Below are 15586 nucleotides of genomic sequence, written 5' to 3' on the forward strand. Positions count from 1 at the left end.
GAAAAATATACATTAACGCTCATGTGATAATTTAAGCCGTATGCTTCATGTTTTACATATATGATTGATGCCAACGCAAAGCAAAGTTCCGTTTAAAACAGTCACAGCTGTCAATGAGCACTCATTTCACATTTGCATGTTTTAAAGAATTCCAGGGCAGTGGAATATGGAACTCATTGTCTTGTAACCATTTTCTCTTGTGATCCCATAATACTGCTTAGCTTTTGAAATAACCCACAAGAGTGAGTGTGCCTTGGGATGACTCACCCTGGCCTTCAGGCTCGCATTCAACTGGTTGTTTTTCGTTGGAGATATTTCTGAGTCACAATGGAATTACATGAATTGTATCTGGGGAAGTCTCCTGGGACCACGAGAAAGTCAAAGCCCAAGACCGATTATTATCTCCAGAGCGGAGAGGAGGAAAGACCGTTACAAATCCGCCATGAGCTGATACTCTTGATGGATCCCCTCGTTTAACCAGAGACAGACGGCTTCACTCGAGTCAGTTCAGGATGAGGGGCACCGTCCACGCGAGATGCTGGGGGCCTCGCAGATCCTGGGACGGCTGAGGGCTTCTGGCCTCGCATGGCCTCGGAGCCGCAGGGACGCAGAGGGCCGTGTCCCCGGTCACAGGACCCAGTCACAGAGGGGACCCGGACACGCACGTCCCCAGGGACGCACGGCTCCTGGATTGACCAGAGAAACGTGCCTCTCTGATCGTCTCCTTGGAAACCGAGCCAAACTCAGCTGGGAAAAGTCATGCCTGTCTTTGTTTCTGTGCCCAGAATTCTGCCAGCTGAGCTCTGATGTGGCTTCCTAACCCTGCACAGTGATGAAACAAGAAAGAACCTGCCATGTTCCTCAGCTGAAATTAAATAATGCACAGAGGGAGGGCACCGGAGTTTCATTAGGAAACACTTTTGCATTTTGCTGGGAAATATGAATAATTCACAGTGCTTGAAAGACGAATGAGAGAAAAGAAACTGCAGGGGCAACAGCTGGGGTTCCGATGTGTGTGAAGGAAACTGAGCAAGAAGGCCGTGGAGGTCATGGCTGAGCAATGAGAGTCCTTTCCTTGAGAACGGTTTTCTGATGCAAACACACAACCCTCTGTCGTCCTGAACTGTTCTGCTGTAGCGACAGGACAGGCACCTGAGCGCGAGGGGGGACGGGATGGTGGGCAGGCCACCTCCCGCCCCTGTGCTCAGCTCGGGCCAGGACTCGCGGAATGCTTGTCCTGCACGCGGTGCTGGCTGAGGTGTGGCCTCATCCACAGCGGACGCGGGCGGGGCCTAGGGGCCTCAGGGTGAGTGAGGCAGAAAACCCGAGACAGGTCCAGGCAAAGGAAAGAAAGGAGGCAGTGCGTCCCCTCCCAGGAGGGCCCAGGCCGGGGTCTCCAGAAAAAGACGCCACGCTGGGGTCTGCTTGAACAAGCGGGGTCCCGAGGAGATTTCCACAGAGAACACGGCCTCTGCATCTGTGGGAAGCCGGGAAACCAGGGGAGACAAGAGAGACTCACACACCCAGAGGTGAGACCCTGCAGGAGAGCGGATGCTCGGCCGGCATCTGTCACCTGTTTCTGCCTCGGTTTCCCCTATTTCTCGATTCTACAGCATCCGAAGGCTTCTTGCATCCTCTCGCTTCTTCTGGGCCGTCCCCTCCTCTCTTCCTCTGCAGTCTGCCCCCTGCCGCCCACCCCGTTCCTTCTTCCTTCCTTGGTTTATTTCCTATTTGGGAAACTAAGATTTTCCCAGGACCACAGGCCGTTTGCGCTGCCGGGAGGGCAGACACTGCTCTGTCTTTTCCCGAGTTGGTCGAACCCCGTCTGGCACAGGTCCAGCAGCTGTGAGCCCCCCGTGGACCTTTGGGGCAGCTGTGAAACTGGGTCTCCTGGGAATGGCCCTGCAGTTCAGGTGACCATATGGAGGTGGTGGCCTGGGGCAGCTGAGTCCTGACAAGCAGGTCACATCGCAGCACCCCCAGCTCCGGGTAAGCCCTCCCTGTGTGAGTTTGTAGATGCCACAGTCCCTGAGTTCATTGGTCCCCTGAAGCCTCAAAGGCTTTGCACTGCAAGTTTATTGTGAGCATTTTGACAATGTATAATCTAAGAGTGAAAAATAGTGAGCCAGCTGCAGGTGTAATTCACAGTAGCTGTTTTTAATGGAGTAGTTAGTTGGTGCCCGTTGTTTCACTAAATGCTGTACATATACCACATCCCACTGAATCACCCAGAACCCCCCTGATCTTGGCTCAGTTTCCAGATGCAGAAACTGAAGCTCAGACTCAGAACAGTGTGATTCCAGAAAAGGACGGAGCCTCTCAGGCTTCTGTCTGAGCTTTGGTGTTGACTCTGAAGGAAGGCAGGGATCCGAATGGGCAGAGGAAAGAGGATTAGGGAAAAATTATCAACACAGATAATATCTTGCTCTTGGAGCTCCCGAGACTCTCAGGTATCAGGCGTCTCAAGCACTGTAGGGTGTTGGCAATATGGCCGTTCAATTCCAATAAGGCTCCAGTAGAAAGGACCTCTAATGGGATGTCTTCGACAAAAATGAGTTATGCAGGAACTTCTGCTTTTAAGAAATAATTATTTTTTTTAACTACGACAGACCAAAGACTTCTGGGAACCACCAAAAAAAGTTAAAATGAACAGTTGGCTCTTTCCTTCATCATCAATAGGTTTACAAAATAAATAAATAAAATTACTCTATCAGCCAAACATTCAAAAGATCTATTGTTATAGGAAATGAAATTTTAAAACATATTATGGAATTAGGTGTTGCTTAAAGCCTTAGTATATAAAACTTACAAAGAGAAATTCATCTCTGCTACGGTTCAGATCTCATCCTGCTGAAATCTGCTATTGACGTGCAAATATACATTGGTGTCTCCTTTAGCTTTTCATATTGAACTTTACCTATCCTGCACGTGTACATCATGGGGACCAGGAGCTGGCCTTTAATGTAAATGGTTTGTCCCTGTGGAGGGCAAGAGTCGAGGTAGGTTAGTTGAGGAGGGTCCTGAATCCTTAGGACTGTGTGACAGGCAGTGGGTGGGGTTCGATGCAGGCGCCGGGTCTGGTCACACACTCGACCTCGCGTCGTTTGCCGTCCATCCTTCTCCTGTCTGCTCCCCCCTCCAGGATTCCCCGCTGGCCCTCTCATCCGTCATTGTCACTACGTGCAAACCCCGCTCACCTGCCTGCTTCAGTTTATATCTGCTTTTTCTGCAACATTTCACCCAAGGGTTTCGCCTGGTCCTCCCAAGTTTACTTTTGTTTCTCACTTCTTGGTGAGTTGACATATAAACAGTCCCTTTAGAGAACCTGTCATGGACTGAATGTTCGTGCCCACCCCCCCTAATTTCCTATGTTGAAGCCCTAACCCCCAGTGTGAGCGTATCGGGAGGTCTCAGCTAACTGCAGGTAGTGTCAGACCTGAACTGAACCGTAGGACACCCAGGTGGGTCCAGAGCACTGAAGCATTTGTTAGTGTCGGTAAAACACCACATGCTTGGTGTCAGAAGTGTTGTGAGTAACAGCAGTACAGAACCAGGTATGTATTTTCTCTTTGATTTGTATTTTCCCATATCATCTATGATAATCCAGGGATGCACAAAAAAGAACAGGCCAGAGTGGAGAAGAGGAACAGTCAAGTGCTAAAAACGGGGTGTAAGTGATCGGCCTGCCCCAGACCAGCTGCAGAAATAGAGACACCTGTGGGTAAGTTGCGGGGCGAGGGGGGGGCGGGTATGGATTTTCTTTGTGAGGACAAAGAGATGCTCATCTCAGGATGAGAGAACCAAGTGGGCAAGGAAATAGCGTTGTGTGATAAGGATGATTTTTCACGGTAACGTTTGGGCTGCACAAGGCACTGTGCTCACCCACTCAACCAGTCAAGCAAGTGAACAGGCCCCAGACCCCCCAAAACATTCACCGAGTGCCCACCACACGCCAGCCTCTGCGCTTGGAGCTGGAAACTCATGAGCAAGACGGGGGGAAGCTCTGCCCTCCTTGACTTCGGGACGGGCGTCGGAAGAGGACAAAAGGAATAAACAAATGAGTTGGCACACGTACACCCCGTCCAGAAGAGGGTGCAGCTGCAGGGCCCACGATGCTGGGAGCGGGCGGGGTCACTGGATCAAGGGGTTAAAAATATCAGCTCCTGGAGGAGATGGCCGTGCACAACACCTGATGCCTCTGAAGGACCCGAGGTGACTCCAGGGGGACGATGTGAATGGCAGGAGAAGTGGTCACAGGGAAGTCCCCGCCCAGAGTCGGCGTGACGGCTGGACTGGAGTGGCTTCACCCAGGATGTGAGTCTCTGCGTGGAGTGTTTCGGTTTGGAATCGAAGCCGCAGGCCCTGCTGGCAGAGTGTGTGAGGTCTTGTTTCTCAGGCCTGGTCTGAGGAGGTGTGGGCTGGGCTCAGGGCTGGTGGAAATGAAGCTCACAGACCCAGGCAGGCCAGTCCCGGGCCTCACAGACGGAGCCGACACTGAGAAAGTGGTGTTTCCTGCGTCCCATCCTGATTCTCCCGTAGAGGCCCAGGGAGAGAGAAAGGGACATCCACAGGGGCTGGGGGGGCAGAAACCACCCCGGCCACCAGCTGGGGCCTCAGGCCAGAGAGACCCCCAGGCCACAATGCCCTCCTCGCCCCGTCCCACTGTCCTGCCGGAGCATGACTGACAGCGTCCCCGCCTGTGAGTCGAGAGCTCTGTCCACAAGGACTTGCCCAGGACAGGACTTGGGGAGGAGAAGAAGGACAAAGGATCAAGAGAGGCTTTTCTCAGCTGGGAGACCCGAGAGCAGAATGAGAAGAGGGCCCACCGTGAGAGGAGGAAGCCAGGTGACAGGTGTGGAGGAAGGGACGGCCCCAGAGCAGGCGAGGGCGCCGCCCGCCAGGGGGAGGAAGGGGCCGGCCCGCCCCACAGAGCGGGGAGAAGGACGTCAGCCCAGAGATCCGAGGGGTGGAGGAGAGGAAGTCTCCCAGCCACAGCCTTGAAGGGAGGAGGTGCCCTGCCCGAGGTGCACAGGGAACGCTGGGGGTTGGGGAAGGAGCGGGGAAGGTGGGCCCAGAAAAAGGTGTAAAATCATCCTGGAGGAGATGCGACGCAGAGCTGAGTCAGAACAGCCCAGTGTCATCAGAGGGTGATGCCAAGTGGGGTGATTTTCTAAATCTTCTCCAGCCATGCCTCGCCGCCCGGGCATCGGGTGCAGGTAAAGCACATCTGGGTTTGTCAGCACTGGGGCTCCGCCTGGCAGGTTCGCAGGGGATGCTGCAGAGGTTGATGACATCTGCAAAGGGGCAGGTGCTGAGGACAAGCCAGAGACGCTGCCCCGAGCAGAGAGGAAAGCTAAGGTCCAAGTGGGGACAAACCGAATGAGTCTGGTCAGGCCGGGCAGGATTTGTTCCTGGGATTGGAAGGTTATTTCCAGGGTTCCCTCGGTTTGGAAGCAGCAGAAGCTGTGAGAGTGGACACGTGGATTTAGGGATATGGAAGCGAGCCGTCTGTAGAGACAGCAGGCCTAGGGAGGGGGGTGAGCAGAAACGTTCGCGGCAGAAAATAAGCAACGAGAATAGAGGCGTGGAGGGAACCGGGTGGAGGGGAGCCGGGGAGCCCGGGGCTAAAATGGTCAAGGAAGGCAAGGGGTGACCAGGAAGAGGCTGGCGTCCGCCGGGGGACCAGATGGTAGAATCCTCAGGGCTTCCCTGCGAGGAGGGTTGAGGGGAAGGCTGTGGACATGTACAGAAGGACAGCACTGGCCTTCCATGGGAAAGGGTCGTCTGTAACACCGTGGGACAGACATTAATGTTCTCCTTCTCCAGGGAGGAGACTGAGATTCAGAGAGGCTGGAAATTCTGCCCAAGATCACAAACTACTAGAGCAAGTGCAGGTCAAACAGCCCCCTCCCGAGCCAACGGTCCGCCTGCAGGAAGGGGTCAGACTTCCACTGCCTTCTTTTAGAAAAGGGCATTATTCACTCAGTAGCACTTGACACACATGAACGGAGTCTTCTGTGCCATCTCGCGGTACTAGAAATGCTTCAAAGAAGAAAATGTTATGACTGATGAGAGAAAGGCAGGCCGGGGCACACCCAGCAGTGCGGCGCTCACAGGAGCCCTGGGAACGGCCCTGGGATCCGAAACCAGGAGAGGTGCCCCGAGGCCGTATGACTGGGGTCCACCTCGCTCTCAGCATGTGTGGATCTGTCTCAGAAGAGAAAGTGTCCAAACCGAACACGTTTTAATTGATTGAAAACGCATCCAATTTATAATCAAATAAGGACCCTTTGGGCCCACTGCCTTAGGATAGCCATCTATGGGGCTTTTCAGCACCCTAGAGGTAACCAACTGGGATTGGTAAAAGGTCTCCTTTCCAAGTTTTATTTACATGAACGATTTTCTTTTTAATAGTTAATGTGCGTTTCATCAACAAGATGGAATACAGCCTCCAAGCCTCACTCTCCAAAGAGGAAACTGGAAAATTTGTATGTTTAGCATTTAACAAAAAGATAAGTTGTTGTACATTTTTTTCAGGCATGAAATACTAAATAACATGAAAAATAGCAATCCCACTGCAAATGTATTAAATAGCATTTTTGTGCCTCAGGAAGAATATGAAAAATAGAAAAATCAAAAGAAAACAATTGCTGTTAACTAAGAGAAGGTAATGTGAAGAAGAAGATAAGTGAAGATAATGGAAACAAACTTACTGAGAAGAAAATATTAATTTAGTCATGAAGCAGGTCTTGATTTGATGTGAACTGCTATCTACAGACAATTCTTTGCTGAATCTGAGGTTTTCAAAACAGTGGGCACCTGATTTAATGACATAACTGATGTTATTACAAACATGATCTATGGTATCTAGAACTATATTCTTTAGTTGGCACATGGATTTTCAAACTTAAAAGGAGAAATAACAGATGGATGTATTCATCTCAAAATTTGCAGGTAAAGGAATTCTCGACAGCCCTTAGGGAGCTACAGTGAATTACAACTCAGCACGTTTTGGAATGAATGGTTTCAGGTATGGGGGAAAAAGTGAAATTGTTCACATTTGGGTGACAAGATAGTCAAACTGACTGACCAATGTGGAGAACCACCTCCGAGATCAGACTTTATGCCGCAACCTGTGGAGCCTGTGACAGAGATGGCTGGTCTGAGTTACAGAAGCTGGAGTTACAGCACCGAGCGCTTCTTGCCGCGCTGGGGGTCCGCCGATCTCCGAAAAGCTTCACCACCAAAGTTGCCAACTACATTCTGCTATTATTTTCCTTTCTCTGTCTTGATAGAAGTAATGAATGACAGGATATAACTCATTTCTCAAGATTTCTTTGGATACACATATCTTCCAGGCAAATATATTAGGAAAAGTAAAAAATAACAGTAACTAAAGCTAGAGAGAAAGGGATAAAATGGAAGACAGAACCTTACTATAAAATCTGTTTATTATTTAAGATGTTCATGGCATAATGGGACCATTTTCATCCATCCAAAAAGTAGTTTTTGAGCCTTTCATGTGATTACTACGTGCTGTGGGGAATAGAAATGTCTTAGTCAGAGGCTCTGCTTCAGGGACCTGACAACATACAAGTGCACATTTAGGGAGGATTCTATGACCCAGGTGCAGTGTTTCTGGTTTGTTCCAACCTGGGGAATGCTAAGTGCTGCAGGACCACCAGAAAGAGCAGCCTTTCGTTACAGGTTTGAACATCAGAATTGATAGGTTCTGCTTTTATTTTATTCCTCTCTCCCAAGCCAGGGAAGGACTTGAATTTAAGGCTCAGCGAGTATAGAGTCAGTGTCAGAAAGTCTAGAAGTTGTCTGCAGAAACCTCTCAGGACCACCAACCAAACCAACATCCTAAACTTATTTCAAAACACATTTAAATTATTTACTTTATCTTACTTCTAGAAATATGTTTATTTTATTATAACAGGGCTCAGTTAATAACATTGCTTACCAAATTAGAAAGACCATTTTCTTGGATGAAAAAGCAAAGAGTTTGATATAGTCTGAGTAATAAAACTCAGCTTCTCTGTTCTAATACTCAGAGCATCATGAATATGTAAATTTAAACTGAAACATTCAAGGTGGTTCCCTCAGGCACACTTACAAGATCTTAGGAAGCGAAAAAAAGGCACCTCTCCTCTGAAATACGGCAGCCACAGAAGACTGGAAACACAACACGTAGGCAGGCTGGTCAGGAGTGTAAAAATCCATCTTTTATTAACAAAGAAGCCATCTATTGACTGAGCATAATTTCAGCTGTAACTGAAAGAAACCAAATGTTTGTTCTAAAGGTAAAATATTAATAACAAGGTGTATGAAACCTTTCCACTATGAAACACACATGGATTGAGTTAACTGGTCAGCTTTATCAGAAAAGAGCAAGCATTCAGATGCCCAAGGAAACTGGACAGAAAGAAGACATTTATTTCACATAAGATGTAGAAGACGGAGTAAACACCATGTGTCCTGAATGTACTGTGAAGTGTCAGAGGGTGGGCGTGGCTCATGGCACTGCCCCCTCCTGCTTCTTGGGCAGCCAGCCCTCTGTCTCACCCTGTCCTGGGCAGCAAGTGTACAGTTAAAACTCTGAAGCTGGATATGCAAAGAAGAGATGTCGGTGGCCAAGGAATTTCAGCAGACACCTGCTAAATGGGGCTCAGGACAAATAAAACGTAACATGTGCCATGTGCAGCTGGCCTCTTGTCTTGGCCCGAGGCCCTCCACCATGTCCGGTCCCTGATGAAGACACTTGCCCCTCCAGCCAGTGCCCGGGACAAGGCCTTGCTCTAAAGACAGCAAAACAAACCCAAGGGGCCTGCGAGGCCGAGGCCCGGGATGCTGGCTGCCTCCACCCTGAGCTGACTGATTTCTGTCTGTCTGCTTCCTGAGTGAGAAAAATGGCTCTTTTGCCACCATGACGTGGCTTCTTATTCTCTATTTCTTATAAATGAAGTCAATTCCCCACAATAGAGGAGTCTGAATAAACTTCCATCCCTGCCATGTTTAAAGAGTCTCCTCCTTTAGGGAAAGACCTGCAGTTTTTATCCTGATGTGCAGGGTTCAGGGTTTTGGATTCAAGCTTTCCCGTCCTTTGGACTCTTTGAAGAGGAAGATTCAGAACCATGTGATACAGAACTGTACTGACACCCGTGTGACTCCACAGTGCCACTTGTGGAGTGCCTGTTTATACAGCGGGCTGTGTGCATGATCTATGCTGGTTGCACAGCCCTGAGAGGGAGGGGTGGAAACCTCTTTCTATGGGTGGGAGGCCCAGTTCCATCCACTTCCCCGCATGACTCCTGCTTCCTCTCCGTCCGAGGCGGCATGCCGATGTGCACCCCTTCCTTCCATCTGCACCACCACACGTGGAGCTTTGCTGCCCCCAGGTTCAGGATGCACTTGTGTGCTGGACTGCAGCTGGGCACAATCTCCAACACTCAACAGCGTCTACGTCCACGAGTTACCAGGGCCTCCGGGTGGGTGGTGTGTGCTTCCCTGCCCATGACCTGCTCGGAGCCCCATGATGGTCCACAGATGTGAGCAGACAGGTTACAAGCTGAAGCTTGAAATGCGCTCATGCAGTTGGGCGCATCACCCTGTGCTTTAGCCACAACCACAGAGATATGCCCCAAAGGCCCACTTGTCCCGGGCCAGGCGTGAGGCATGGGGGCAGGTCCAGCCAAGCCCAGACAACCCAGCCAACGTGCACTGGGTGACAAGAATAAACAAGGGTGGTTTTAGGCCATGGAGCTTTGGGGTGGCTTGTTCACAGCTTTATAGTAAATGAAGAATGAAGCTTTTTAGAATGAAGAAATATCAAAAATGTCTAAATATCTAATTAGTCAAAAATCTTTACAAATTTTGGCCCATGTAGTAGTAAATGGTATTAGGGAGAAAATCATCACCACCATCACCACCAACACCATCACTCACCATCACCATCACCACCATCACCACCATCACCATCATCACCACCACCATCACCACCATCATAATCACCATCATCACCATCACCATCACCACCATCATAATCACCATCATCACCATCACCATCACCAACACCATCACCATCATCACCACCACCATCACCACCATCATAATCACCATCATCACCACCACCATCACCACCATCATCATCACCATCATCACCATCACCATCACCAACACCACCATCATCATCATCACCATCACCATCACCACCATCACCATCACCAACACCATCACCATCATCACCACCACCATCACCACCATCATAATCACCATCATCACCACCACCATCACCACCATCATCATCACCATCATCACCATCACCATCACCAACACCACCATCATCATCATCACCATCACCATCACCACCATCACCATCACCACCATCATCACCATCATCACCACCACCATCATAATCACCATCATCACCATCACCACCATCATAATCACCATCATCACCATCATCACCACCTTCACCATCACCACCACCATCACCATCATCACCACCATCACCATCACCACCATTACCCTCGTCACCATCATCACCATCATCACCATCATCATCCCCACCATCATCATCAGCATCATCATCATCATTGTCATGATTACCGCCATTTCAACTACCACCATCACCATAGACCACTGAGCTTCGCGCTGTCTACATTCTTACTTTCTCTCTAGAGTAGCTTTGTTGTTTATATGATTTGGTGTCCACTTGGCAGTTTATGATTATGGCGGTCATTTCTGCACGTTGATTACAAAAAGTTGACACCTTTCATCTCGATAACTTTAAAGAACTCTGGATGTGACGTTCAAGGGCATGATTTATGAGTTGGTCAGTGCACTTCTAAATAATCTCCCACTTGGAGATTTTTGACAAGGATGCAGGAGAGCATTTTTAAACATGAGAAGCAGGCGAGGGGAGGTTCGGTGGGGAGGCAACTATCCCTAAAAACAGCTACACCAGGTACGTAAGGGAAACAATTTCTGGTTCGGATTTGAAATCTTAATACTTCGCAATAAGAGCCACCTGCTCCAGCCCCGGCACACCGGCCCGCTGCCTCCGGGGCTCCACCTCACCCCTGCCTTGGGTCAGCCTCTCAGCCTCCGTGGGCCCCGCGTCCTCTCCCGCCTGCTCCAGAACCAGTCCAACCTCCGCCCCTCGAGGAGCGTTTCCTCTTAATTCCTTTCCAGCAACATCTCGACTGCACAATTGAAATGCTAAGGTTGAGTTATACAAAGATCACACTTTTCTGAGTGAGAAAAAACTAGTGTGGGGCACAGGGAGATTTACCAGGAAGGAACAGGGAGTCCTGGAGGAAGCAAGACCAGCTAAGAAGCTGCTGCAGTGACCACACCATGACTGACCACAGTTAATGCTGCTGTTTGGTGTATTTGAAAACTGCTAAGAAAGTAGATCCTAAAAGTTCTCATCACCAGGAACAAAAAAACAACTTTTTTTTGTATCTATCTGAGATGCTGGATGTTATCTAAACTTACTGTGACAACCACTTCTCAGTACATGGAACTCAAATCATTATGCCGCGCACCTTACCCTGACACAGTGGCGTATGTCAATTACCTCTCAACAAAACTGAGAGAAGCAGCAGCTACTGCAATGGTCCAGGTGAGATATAATGAGCGTCTAACCAAGGGCGGACACTGGGTCTGGAGACTGGGGCTGGGGACCAAGAGACGTGGCCTGACAGGGTCTCTGGCGGTGTGACTTGTGAACAGCTTCAGCTTTAACCACAACAAGAACCTTTTCTGTCTCTTCCGTGGTCCACACAGCTTCCCGCAGGACGGGAAGTCCTCCCAGCCCTCGGTACCTAGTGAGTGGACGGCTGCTTCCCATCACGAGGGCAAACACTTGCACCCTCTGTGCCAGGCCCTCACCCTTTACACACATGGATACACGAAACCTTCACCCAGGGGTGCATGCCACTGTCATCCCTGTTGATAGAGCAGGAGACTGAAGCCCCCAAAGGCTAAGTAACTTGTCCCAAGTCCCATGGCCAGAGGGGCAGAACCAGGGTTCACCTTCACTCCAGCCCAGGGTCCCTGCCTTGCTTGCCAATGGTAAACATGCTCAGAACGAAGCAAGAGGCCAAGTATGGTTTTGATAGCATATTTTATTTTAATCTAAGAAAAATGATTAAATTCAAAGTTCAGAAATATAAAAGATCATCCAATAAATTTAGGATCCTGTTTCTTAAACAATGGTGACACACACTGGAGCTGGTTTTGTGTTTCCAAAGTTTCCGTTTTGACTTTTGCACGGTTTAAATGAGACGCCTCTTGAAACGTCTTCATGCAAATTCAAGATCGTTTGACACAACATGTGTTGGGCGGTCTGGGGCCGTGAAGATTTTTTTCCCAAACCAAAAGCTAGAGCCGAGACAGCGTCACAGCGTGTCACCCCAGCTCCGGGGCTGTCCCCTAAATGCTTCATGGAGCCCGTGGGCACATCTGCGGAGGCCGGGGTCCAGCTCTGAGACGGGCAGCCGGCTGTCCCGAGGGCCCACTCTGCTGTTCACAGTGGGGCATTCAGCTCCCCACCCGCCCCTCTCAAGTCCCATTCGGACGAATTTCCCATCGGCAAACCCTTGAGCCCTTGAGGCCTCCAGGAAAGAAGAAGGGAAGGTGGGGGACCCACAGGCCTTTGTCCCCGGCTGCCAAGATCAAGACCCAGGCACAGCTTCACCTGGCTGTGCCTTCTTCAAGGGGACTGTTCATAATTTGCTCAGGGGACAGTTTTACCTTCCGGGGGGCCACTGGGTGGGCCACGGTCGGATGGGTAGGGGCCAGGTGTAAGAGAAAAAGCAGGCTGACAAGCGTGTTTAGCTGGCTTCGTCAGGTCATGATTAAATTTACTTTTCTGAACGATGGACCCCTTCATGCTGCCTCAGAAATGCAGAAAGAATTCTCTATGAATAATCTGAATAATGAATGAGCATGAATAATCTGAGCCTGAGGCAAAACTCAAACAGAAGCTTGCAGTGGAAAAAGCAGGCACATCATAGGACCCAGACATCGGGGACAAAGACAAGCCATCCCGTTGCACCCTGTCCAAATTCCAGACCCACAAAATCTGCAAGCAGAATAAAACAGTTGTTTTTCACCACCAAAAAAAAAACAAGAGTTTGAAAAACCTTCTTTTCTACCAGGGCACGACCTGTAAAGATTACTTTAGTGGTTGGGTAACTCATTGCGTGAGCGAGAACTCTGGAAGGAAAACCAACAAACTAACACAAAATCCCAAGAAACAAAAAGACCCATGCACTCATTAACTGCATGACGAAGACAGCAGTTGATTACAAACTTCTATGGCGCCATGAAGCTTCCAACATGGATTCAGCGATGCTGCCAGGGCAGTAGATTTCCAACGATGCCAACCTGGCGAGACTATTAGTAACGGCCCCGGTAAGGAGATACAGGCCTGGAGCCAGAGCGCCTTAGGCCAAGGCTTCTGCCAGGTTAACATGCGTAGGAGGAAGAAATTAAGCTTAAATCCATTCAGAGTACATCTCCACCAACTACAGATTTTGAAGGTCAAAGACGGACACATACATTGTATGTGATTACTTTTCTGAAGCCAGCCTTTCCATGTTCACAGATTAAAGCCATCTGTTTAAATATCTCATTTCTACAAAGTGAATTTACAGTTAAAGTACAAAGTGCAATACTATGTGTTTGTTTTGGTTTTTTTTAATTGCTTTTTGGTGAGGGAGTCGGCCACGTGTCTAGGACCCGCCGTGGATGTGTCAGTCATTTATCCTTGCTTCCTTGGCTGAAAAAAAGACAAAAAAGAGATGTATTAAGACATCTGCATCACTCATCTCCGAAGATGAAGACTTGCCTCTTAGGAATAAAATAAACCCAGCTGGTAAAAACAAGGAAAAAAAGCAATATTTTAAAATAGATGTGAAGAGAAAGAGTGCTTTATTTGGGGTGTAAGAAGTTTAAAAAATAATAAAAACATTGTGGACACTTCTCAACTTCTAGCACTTTCCTCCCACTCAATGATCAGAAATATCAGGAAAAATATATAAGTTGAGAAAGCATTTATTTCAAGGATTGTTAAGTGTGTTCAATATGTTAAACATTGTGCAGAATCTCCAATCATCACCATGGATTTATCATATAAAAATACTTCTGATACTAATTTATGCTTCAAATTTGATAAAGGCATGGGTTTTTTTTTTAACATTTTTTTTTCATCCTTTCCATTCACTATTTGACCTCTCTAAGAAATACAACTTGAAAAGTTTGTTTACTAAATTACTGGAATTCTGCACTGTGCCAATTAAAAATAATATAGAATGAAAAGGAGAAGCGAAGTACAATCTTCCAGGTTTATTTCTCCACGTAGACCCATTCCGACCAGTACAAGTTGGTCTATTTAAAGTAATTACACTTGAACATTCAGGAGGCTTCTGTGTTGGCTTTTATTCCCCAGATAAATATATGAACAGGGGACAAGAAGAGAGACTGTATCTCTTGCATTAAGTGAATAAGAAGTTTTGTTTTAATTAGGTGAGGATAAAGATAAGCCATCCATGTATTTTACCAGCAACTAAAGCTGGTCAGATTTGCTGGAGGAGGGGTGGCACTAACGTTGTAAGCTGTGCCAGCAGTGGCTGACAGCACTGTCCTGATGACTGCTGAATCGTGATGGAAACTGGAGAAGCAGCCAAGAAAGACAGCTCACTTTTCGATTAAATATAAGCTTCACGCGTCCCCCTTGCTGCCCTTCATTTCACAGTTCTTGTGTTTGGTTATTCACATAGTGAAAGATTGTGGTGGTTGGGACTCTGATTCTTCATAGAAATCTGCATGGTCTTCAATCACTTTATCACGTGCCAGCCACCGCAGGATGCCATCCCAGGGTCACAGTTTGCAGTGATAAACACCATAAAAAGAGCTGGGGAAACCGCTCTGGATTCCTTTTCTGGGAAAAAGCTGAGTGAGTCTTGTGTTTGGAACAGAGTTTATTTCAGGCCGAGGCAGCACCCACGTGCCCGTCATTGGCGTTATCTCAGGAAAACAACCGTTTGGAAGTCTTCGCAGCTCAGCCCAGGTCATTGCTTTCAGACCAGCCCTGTTCTAAAGCACAAGTGATTTGCGATGGGATTTTAAAACTTGAAACCATAAACACTTGCTAAACAAAGACGACCGACCGTATCACACATCTTTCCTAATGAAATGGTTTTAAATTGCATCCAAGGTGCGTGTGGGAGGTCTCCACTTCAAGCCCACCACAAATACGGGGGCCTGCCTTAGGGACCGGGGACCTGCCATCAAGCAGGTGAAGATAAAATACATAACAAATTGACAAGTGGTCTTAAGAAAGGAAGATGTGGCCCTGGCTTTGAGAGAGGGAGAAATGAATCGCTCGTGCTCATCTTCTGGAAAATATTCTAGACTTTGGAGAGCTTGTGGCCTGGGATACTGGGGAGAGACACCACAATTATCTCCTTTAACTGCACAGGCAGAAATACAGGTTCAGAAGCACAGAAGTATGTTTATGAGCACACACGGCAGGAAGTGAAAAATCCCTTCTGGAGCTGCCACTTGTCTCACT

At 48.4% G+C, this 15586-nt stretch overlaps 2 protein-coding genes across 3 annotated transcripts in view; one reads left to right on the forward strand and one right to left on the reverse strand.

The window, feature by feature from the left end:
* Nucleotides 1-357: 357 nt before the first annotated feature.
* LOC137769033 (uncharacterized) lies at nucleotides 358-13274 on the forward strand. Its single transcript, XM_068550707.1, has 3 exons — nucleotides 358-1529; nucleotides 3608-3721; nucleotides 6955-13274. Exon 3 carries the CDS (start codon nucleotides 9896-9898, stop codon nucleotides 10646-10648), a length of 753 nt encoding a protein of 250 aa, XP_068406808.1. The 5' UTR covers nucleotides 358-1529; nucleotides 3608-3721; nucleotides 6955-9895; the 3' UTR covers nucleotides 10649-13274.
* The window catches only part of SMOC2 (SPARC related modular calcium binding 2), a 156922-nt gene continuing 153452 nt past the window's right edge, over nucleotides 12117-15586 (reverse strand). For both annotated transcript variants that reach the window (XM_068550706.1, XM_068550705.1), the window contains exon 13: nucleotides 12117-13792. In XM_068550706.1, coding sequence (XP_068406807.1) covers nucleotides 13775-13792 — 18 coding nt within the window. In that variant the 3' untranslated portion in view covers nucleotides 12117-13774. The remainder of the gene's footprint in view (nucleotides 13793-15586) is intronic.

Source organism: Eschrichtius robustus, chromosome 9, assembly GCF_028021215.1.
Source record: "Eschrichtius robustus isolate mEscRob2 chromosome 9, mEscRob2.pri, whole genome shotgun sequence".
Classification (NCBI taxonomy): domain Eukaryota; kingdom Metazoa; phylum Chordata; class Mammalia; order Artiodactyla; family Eschrichtiidae; genus Eschrichtius; species Eschrichtius robustus.

What these genes read in the sequence shown, in the direction of transcription:
- LOC137769033 (XM_068550707.1), top strand. Translation starts at nt 9,896, where the DNA reads ATGGTATTAGGGAGAAAATCATCACCACCATCACCACCAACACCATCA.